Below are 9,731 nucleotides of genomic sequence, written 5' to 3' on the forward strand. Positions count from 1 at the left end.
ACCTTTATATTCCTAACCAGATTGCTTTCTGTGTCATAATGTTTTGTATCTGCATGGTACAGTAGCAGGGATGTTGGACACTAGGGAGTGAATACATTTCAACTCACATTGTCTAATTTCTGTTTACTTTCAGGCTTTGGATACTATGTACAGTTCAAAGATGAGTTGCTGGAAACTGCTTGGCTGTATCAGCAACTAGAGACATAAAAAGCAAGTCAAGCAAAACAAAACTGTAGACTCCATCACTGACCAGCTTGAAGAGTACCAGCAGTGGAGAACTATGACAATACAGCAAGTCCTATTACTTTTGCTGCTCTGGATGTGGCTGCTGCATCCCTGCCATACAGAAATGCTGTTCAGAAGGACTCCTGATCTCAGACCCAAAAGCTTTGGCGGACGTATATCAGGGAATGATGGAAAAGCAATTCACCGCCAGAAGCGAGGCTGGATGTGGAACCAGTTTTTCCTTTTGGAGGAATATACAGGATCTGATTATCAGTATGTAGGCAAGGTAGGTTTATCATTAAGATTTCTGTATGATTGTCAAGTTTACTTATCTTTCTACAGAGCCCTAGTTTCTATGTTTTATTTTAATGCATAAGAAGCAGATTTCCAGGCACTATATGTATTGTTTGTCCTGCTAGAATCACATTAACATTGCTGGTTAAAGTTATTCAGAAATATTTGAATGAAACGACTGAAGATATCTGTGAAAAATTGATTTGCTTTAACACATTGTTCCTTACAGCAGCCCACTCAGTATCTCTTCTGTATCAAAACATAATATTTTATAATTCATTATAAAGTTATTTTTCAACCCTTTCTCTTTGAATATTTCATGTTTTATACAAGGTAACATTATTTTTCTGTGCTTATGTTTGAAGAATGCAACCTATTTTGAAGAAAAAATATTCTTCCTCTTTAACTTTCTCTGAGTTACAGCAAACTGCAGTGAGTAAATTTCATTGACAACCATGTGATAAAAAATGAGGTGGTTAGGAAGTGAACGTCAATAGAAGTTGGTAGAACTGTACATCTGGCTGTGTAGCATACTAGATGCATATATAAAGGACACTGGAAGTGTCCTTTAAATTCTTTTCAATTGACACTTATGTTTTGCCATGCAATTTATTGAAAAATATATGACATATAATGACACAATAATATTCAGACAAGTACAAGGAAATAATTCAAAATGGTCAATTGTTTGAAAGTGGAAGTTAGTGTCATTAGTAATGGGTAGCAGTTAGCACCAATGGTTGGTGATAAACACATAAAATTAATTTTCTATAATCCAGATTTTCATTCTTTTCATGGTTTTGAACTTGTGAAATACTGTAGAGAAATACTGACATGTTCAAAATGACAGAATCACAGAATAGCTGAGGTTGTAAAACACCTCTGGAGATCATCTAGCCCAACCTCCCTGCTCAAAGCAAGGTCAGCTAGAGCTATCTCAGGACTATATCCAGTCAGATTTTAAATATCTCCAAAGATGGAGACTGCACAATCTCTCTGGGCAACCTGTTCAGGTGTTTGAACACCCACTCAGTAAAAAGTTTGTTCCTGTATTTAAAAGGAATTTTCTGTATTTTGGATTGTGCCTATTGACTCTTGTCAATACTTTTCCTAATGGAGCTCAGGGTGCTGTTGACCTTCTTTGCTGCAAGGGCACGTTGCTGGCTCATGCTCAGCTTGCTGCCCATGAGGACCCCAACCTCTCTGCAAAACTGCTTTCCAGGCAGTTGGTCCCCAGCATGTACTGCTGCATGGGATTATTAGTTATAACATGTTTCTTGAAAGGATTAAAAAAGTTGGGGGGGTTGAGAAAAGAAATGCTTATTAAAATTAATGAAATTTTAAGTAAAAATTTAAGAGTGCAAACTTCTGAATGAGTACACTGCCTTTTTGTTTCCACTTTGTTGCTTTGAGTCTGTAAATTTAGCACTAGCATTTGAATGACACAGCCATTTCCAAAGCATGTTGAGACCCTTGGAAATAGTCCCTATACTTAGTTCATACACTTATCAAGTGTAAAGTCTTTCCTCACAAGTGTTCCAAAGTATCTAGGCCAGTTCCTCAATCCAGGCCAGACTGACAGTTTATGAAAATTAACCTTGGCCACAAAAGAAGTGTCATTGTATCAAAACACTATGCTATTGTATTTGGAACTATATTGTTCCCAGAAGTCCCAGGAAATAAATCACTTTGCAGGGCACCCTGAATTTCAAATTATTTAGGCTCCTTCAGAAACCTGCTGATTAATTTTTTTTTATTGCAGTATTTTTCAATATTAATGATCTCAGATCATAAACTATGAGTGGTGTCAAAATAATTTTCTTGTAGGCATGATGAGTGAAGGAAGATTCTTCAGACGGAAAAGTGTTCACAATTTTATAGGCTAACTCATCTGCATTAGAAGGAGAGAGATGTTGATAAATGCAGAACAACTTTGGCTGAGGGAAAATAAGTGTTTGCAAATGGGAAGTGATAAGTAAAGATAAGTAAAATGGCAAATAAAGAGTACAGAACTGAGAAAGAGGAGCAGTTAAGACTGTACTTTCAGCTTTTTTTTTTTTCCTCTGGTTAGAGCAAAAAAGTTGTTAATTTGAGCAAGCAAATTTAAAACTAACATGAGATATAAAGTTGTCCTTCAGTATTTTCTGGCAAGTTTGGGAAAAGTGTAAAAATCACATGCACGGTGAGAGTTTTACACAAAAGAAGCAAAAGGGAACAGAAATTATATGCAGAGCTAAAAATTGATTGTTATTCTAATTAATGTTCTAATGGTCTGTTAGTCCAAATTTTCAAACTATTAGTGAAAAAAAAAATATATTCAAAATGTAGTACATAAACTCTGTAGTAGTTATTTCTTTTCCCTGCTGATGTACACACCTTTCCAAAGGCTATTTGGATTGTATAGTCAAATCATTTCTGGATGTTTCCTTTTATCTGACTTTATCCAAAGCCAAAATGATTTGGATAGGTAGGTGACATAAAATGCCATCTTCCTGTTAATTTCTCTATAACATGTTTGGAGATGTCATTTGGAAATTATGTGAGATAGTAAGAGTACAAGACAGCACTCAATGATTCATGGTCAATGACTAGGAGAGAATGTTTGTCATGGAAAGGATTCAGTCAAAAATAAGTACTAAGTGTGATTTTAAAAATGGAAAATAAGTTAGATGACAAACATGCCAGTGAAATGATCAGCAGAAATTCTAAAACTGAGGCTACCAGATTCATCTGGATTTGTGATTTACATCTGCTTGCTTTCTGAGCTCATGATTGATATATTTTTTCTTATTTTTATCATGCATCTATATATCTGTCAAGGGAGCTTGAAAACTGTTGAATATCACATTACTCTTGAAACCAGTGTCTATAATTCAAAATGCAACTTATGCATTCATTTATTCACAGTTTAAGTCAGTTTGAGAGGGTTCTACTAGAATAACATGATGGAAATGAGGTTCAATAATGAATGGGTTATGTAATCCAGTAACAGCCAAAGAGTTCCTTGTTTAAGTCAACCATGTTTGCAATGCTGGCAAAGTACATATTGACTGATTGTGGACATTCAATGTTTTTTTCAGGTCAGTATTTATTATTATGGTAAGAAAGGAGGATGGTCATTCTTTCCTTCATGTAATACACAGCATCCTGAGGGTAGAAATCAAAACTATATAAGTGAATTTTGTATATGCAGAACCTCAAATAATAATTACGTTGGTAGTTTCTAGTCAAGGTTAAAAACATGAAAGAGAAGTGTGGGAAACCAAACCTACCTATGAATTACACTATTTATCTTTGAGCTATCTTTGCAAAAATATACCAGGAGACAGTAAGTTTGATAAAAGGTACTTTTCCCAATTTCAGAGAAACATTGAAGGGATGTTCAAAAAGAAGGTTAAACCTCATGTCAGAAAAGACATTTTATTCATATTTGGCATTAGAGTTATGGTTAATGCTTCCTTTATGTCTTTTTCTGTGCAGAAAGTGTATGTATGCTCTATTATTCTTTCTTAACATACCGAAAGCTGATTTATAATTTTTATTTATTTTTGTTAGTATATAGTTTCAAGGCTCATTTATTATTTTTCAAAAAGTGATGAATTACAAAGTATTACGCAGTTTCAAACTTGTTCTGAAAAACTCCAATTTATTTTGAGTATATCCAGAAAAAACATATTCTAAATCTAAAAATTATACTCTAATAGCTGTCACCTAAAGGAAGTACTACTAGGTATCAACAGTGTTTTAATCCATAATAATTAAAAATAAATTTACAAATAAATTCTTCATCGACATTGGAGTTTATTTTCCTTCCTTATTATTTTGCCAGATCTTGCCATTTGTTTCATTCTTGCAGCTGTTTTTCCCACTTTGCTTTCTGAGATAGATAGTGACCTTTTTCCAGCAATATTCATCACAGTAGTTTTATTGCATAAAGAATCAACTGACATGAATGAGACTGAAGTTTGTAGTTACACTGCAGTGTTTTTTAGTATCTCAAAAGATAATTTATCACATATTTGCACATAAATGTACATATAATTTCGCGTATGCCATATTAGAACTGTTACTAGAAAATATTATCCTAGCTGTATTCACAATTGCTTGCTCATAAGTGCACCCATTATCTTTGAAAGTGTAAAAAGCAGAACATGAATATGAGTCAGTAGTGTGCACATGTGGCCAAAAAGGCCAATGACATCCTGTCTTGTATCAGGAATAGTGTGGCCAGCAGGAGCAGGGAAGTGATCATCCCCCTGTACTCAGCATTGGTGAGGCTGCACCTTGAATACAGTGTTCAGTCAGGAAAGACATCGAGGTGCTTGACTGTGTTGAAGGGGCAATGAAGCTGGTGAGGGGTCTGTAGCACAAGTTTTATGAGGAGCGGCTGAGGGAGTATTAGCAATGTATGCATAAACGACACAGTTTCAACAACAACAGTTACCAATTTGAAGCCTATCTTTTTCTTTTAGTTACTGTGTCCATTGACACTGTGGATGATACACCACAAACCTGGTACTTAAAGGAGGGTCCCACATCCTTAACACAATAAAGACTTAAAAACAGCAATCCCAATAGTGGCATTGCTTTTAGACACCTCAGCAAGAGCATAGCATGTAACGAAAGGTTGAATGGAGCCCAGGACAGCTTACCACACAGTCATAAAAATGTAAAGTAGGGAAGCCTCAGCTGTTGCTTGTACTCTAGTTAAATTTATACATATTGGAATTAAATACATTGTTTTAAGTTAGTATTGCTAGTATTCCTTCATATTGCTTAGTATTGTTAACATTGCTTAGTATTGCTCATATATGAGAAATATTTTACATAGAATTTGGCAATGTCAGAGGTAAAAAGATGTATTTTTCTGCAAGTCCATGTTCTGTCAACATAAAATGATCAAGATTAGCTAACATCAGATGTGCACAGAGTTGTCAGTGTTAGAGAAACAGTCAGTTTTAAGGAAAGATTAAACACAATAATTTCTCGAAAGAAATGAAAGGCAGAAACCATCCTGGGCAGGAATTTTGAATGGCCTTTTCATTCTGATGTATTAGCTACCAAAAATACTGGTTTTGGAGAGGATAATACAAAAGAGCATGTTGTCTTGATTTTAAAGGGTTTGCCATCAGGGTGGACAAAAAAACAAAAAAAAGGTCCCAATGAAATGTTGCCATTGTTGTGGTATGATGAAGACTTACCAACCCCTTTTAAAAACTTCTGTATTTTGATTCAGAAAGAGTTTCTGCCATATCTCTTCCTTTTGTGAAGAACTTTGGTGCCATAAGAGACTAAAGAGTAGGATTTGTAAGTGAAAGTGTTCATATGCATGCATAATATTTGGTGTGAAGATCTGATTGAACACAAAATGCCTTCCCTTCCAGGTGAAGGGAATAACCTCTGTGGCACTGAAGTTATGTGGAGGTTGAAATTTCAGCTACAGCAGATTCTCATGACAGGGATCAATAAAGAAGAATGGAAAGAGAGGAAAGATATTCTGTAAATTCAGTAAATGAATTGTGATCTGCTATGTCTAGGACTCAGCTGCCAAGGTGAAAGAGGACAGCTTGTCCTTTAACAGTTTCCACTTGGGAATTTTTGGTGTAACTCTACTGGATGCAAAAACCAAGTAGTTTATAGCTGTGTATCTTCAAAAATCTTATCTCATTGAAGATACCACAGTGTGGTGGAATTGACACTTGAGGGACAACAACATTTAGAAAATTATTTCTTTCTCAGCGAGACTTAGCACATAGGCTGTGAAGAGTGTTATTTAAGGCACCAATTTATGACAAGGGTATGAAAGCTTGCTTTTGGGGGTACTTTATGGGCTCCTAGATATTTCAGCACAGGTCAAGAGTGTCAGAATAAAACATTTTTCAATTTCTTTTCTTTTTGAAGGACTGGTTATTTTCTACCTCTTCTTGTAGTACAGAACACAGAAACTATGATGGCTTCTCAAAGCACATGGTACAACCACTGTTTTTCCATAACATCAGAGACATTGAAAGCTTCCTGTAAGATTATCTTGGAGGCTGATAGATTCTCAGTGAGTGCTGTGATGAAATTATTTCTCAAACTTTATTTGGATCCAGCTTAATAGGGAGTTTATGACTATAACTGGTTAGATTCATGATTTACTCTAAATTTAAGTGTCCAGAGGGTTTTGTATTTTCTGTTTGCAAAAGGACTATTTCTTTGGAAACCTCAGGGCATGTTGGAGTCTCTGACTTGCTTCATTAAACAGCAGCAGAAGGTACTGGTGGCAAAATAGTAAGTTTTTATTCCTATAAAGAATGAATTATTTGTTAGCTACTGTACTGCATGTATCCCTAGAAGACATTGGCTTTTGCTGGATGACTCAGGACAGAATTAACAGACAGTTGTCAAGGAGTGCAGAGGCTTTGTAATATCCACCAGTTTTTTAGTGAAGACCAAAGAAGGCACAGTTGTCGTGTTCCTGAATCCAAAGCCAGATGTATTTGTTCAAAGCCTGTGGCTTCCCAACCCTGAACAGACGTCTGTGCACGTGAGTTTCTTAAAAGTGTTGTCTGGTAATGAGGGAAGAGGGGTTGGGTCATTTGGGTAGGACATACTAAGGGCATAATCAACCCAACTGCTTAAGGGGGTGATCCCCAGTGTCTAAATTATCTGATGTTAATTTTGGTCAGATGTGCCAGGCACTGTAACTGAAAGAGCTAAGTGAGCATTCCCAGTTGCCTATTTAGACTGGTGAATCTTGGAGAGGGTGAGTGTCACAGAGGTACCCTAAAATTAACCCACACAAAGGACAAGCTTAAACAACTTTATTTCATGAAGCAGCCAAAACCACAACAAAAACCCGATCAGAAACAGGGATAAACAGAAATCAATCAACCCTCTGATAACATTTAACACATAACAGGTTTGAGTTGTCAGTCAGGGTATTACCACTATACATTTATACGCACAAGAATGATGGCCCAAAGTGCACACACACACTCACTCACAAAGGGGGAAACTCTCTCCCTCTCATGGGTACCCAGAAGGTATAACCACTCATCCTGGGATGGGGGATGGGGGCAAGGACTTACTTGAGGATATATATCCAGAAGAAATCATTCGCCACAAGGAGGTGAGGGCACTCAATCCCGGGAAGTTTCCTCAGGCAGCATCCCAACCCAAAGGGAGAGGCTTCAAACACAGACCCACTGCTCTAAGAAGACCACTCAAAAGGGTGTCTCTGGTGGCACCTTTTTTCAACCCTGGGTCAGATATGAGCCGTGGTTATAACAAGTGGTGGTCCAGAAGTTTCTCCGAACTGAGGTTCGTTACTGGCTGCAGACCCTCTCTGTTGGCCGAGGGGTCCCATCACTCCGGCCCCCTCCACTGAGGGGTGTACATGCCTGGGGGCACAGCAAAGCATAAAAGACACGAGAATGAGGCTGAAAAGCCAGTGATTGCAACACCAAAATCCCTGATCTCCGGGATGGGGGGCAAAGAGTGTACCTGCCACAGTTGAGGAAGAACAGGGACCTGCAGTGAAACTCCAGTGCTTCACAGTGAGCTAGTACTGGAATGGATTACTGTCCATTTAGACTTTTTTTTAGGGGTGAAGGCCACATCCAACAGATCTGAGGGCAGATGTTCCAAGGCAGTTTTGCCCTTCTCGGGGAATTCAGTGTCATTATTTGTTCTGTTAAGAAGAAATCCTGGATGTGTTGAACGCTTCCCTGCTTAAAATCTGTCCTTAAACACCAAACAGGTAGACTTCTTAGGGATTGTGCTCTTTCTCTAAAATGGTAAAGCCAATAGGACTGTTCGTCCAGCCAGAACGCCCTAGTGCTGCAAGAGACATGTTTCATAAAACCAGTAGGGCCTCATCAGATGATGTTAGCTCAAACTGTTGAGTGAGGTAATAGAGGAGATACAGCACACATTGCGGGGGGGCTGGGGGGGGTGGGGAGAGAAAGGAAGGAAGGAAGAAAAAAAGGAGGGAGGAAGGGAAGGAAGGAAGGATGGATATAGGCAAGGATAGCAAAGTGAAACAAAAACCTAAAAAGATGAAAAAGTAAGCTAACAGTGGTGCCATTCAAACTCTAGCTTTGCAGAGATCTGGATTGACAGAATTGAATGACACCATGTCCTATATTTTTATTACTGTATGAGTTAGACACAAGTGAAAGAGCTCAGAGCATGTCGGTGCCTGTATGGGTGTTGCTAGGGAAAAACAGTCTGGCTAGCAGGACTAATCTACTTGTGATCAAATGGATATGTGGTCTTTACCAACAGAGGGGAAGCACATTGGTTCCAGGTTTGTGTCTGCATCAAATCTTCACTGGCACTGAAGTCTGCACCAGTTCCAGGCTCACATCACATACCCATGCACGGCTAATTGTCAAAGGACCCTGAGTCACACTGCAGCTGATGCCCCAGTGAACAAAGTATACCATGGTCTCAAGAAGACAGAAATCACTCTCTGAGACTACAAGACTCCAAATAGAGAAGCAAGGCAAAACACATAAAAAAGAACTGTAAGACACTAAATTGTTTAGGTAGACAGATCTATGTCTTATGTAGACACGTGTAAATGTGCTTGCAGATATAGATGTGTTTTGTTGCCTTTTTCACTTCTGTTGGGTACAGTTTTATACACAGTTTGCATAATTTAAAATGGCATGATAACTGGAAGAGTTATAGTGAACTAAATGGGATATCATATCTGAAAGTTATATTTGCTTAGCTTTCAAGAAAATACTAATTTGAAAGTCTGTTTTTATTTCTCCTTGGCCTCTATAGGACCATAAGTATTATATAGTTTAACACTGTTAATGGCCTTTAATTGAAAACCAAAGCATGGAAGCTGCAATAGATCCTGAAAAACATGAGGTGGTTTTAGTTATTGTTCTTTTTTTTCCCCTTAAGGAAAACAAACTAAAACTGCATGCCATTTCTTGTAGGAGGTGCAAAGTAAAGGAAGATGCTCATTGAAATAGGTCTTGAAACGTTAAATTCTGCTGACAGAGTTATTAATCAATTGAAAATTAAATGAACTTTCTAATTATTCCTGACCAGAATGACCCTTCACAGGCATTTAAATCCTTTTGTTTCAAGCATGGCCTTTACATAGTACTACTGGTACGTTTAATTTCCAAGGTAAAACACTAAAATGTGTTTCCTATTTGCTATCATATGCCAGAGGCAGCGTTTTGCCCTTCCTGAGCCAGGCTTTC

General features: G+C 37.6%; 1 protein-coding gene across 1 annotated transcript in view; it reads left to right on the plus strand.

The window, feature by feature from the left end:
- The first annotated feature begins 280 nt into the window (after window positions 1-280).
- Window positions 281-9,731, plus strand: part of LOC104132397 (cadherin-10) — a 48,833-nt gene continuing 39,382 nt past the window's right edge. The window contains exon 1 of the mRNA XM_009645676.2: window positions 281-511. Coding sequence (XP_009643971.2) covers window positions 281-511 — 231 coding nt within the window. The remainder of the gene's footprint in view (window positions 512-9,731) is intronic.

This window comes from Egretta garzetta, unplaced genomic scaffold (assembly GCF_000687185.1).
Source record: "Egretta garzetta isolate BGI_Z169 unplaced genomic scaffold, ASM68718v1 scaffold308, whole genome shotgun sequence".
Classification (NCBI taxonomy): domain Eukaryota; kingdom Metazoa; phylum Chordata; class Aves; order Pelecaniformes; family Ardeidae; genus Egretta; species Egretta garzetta.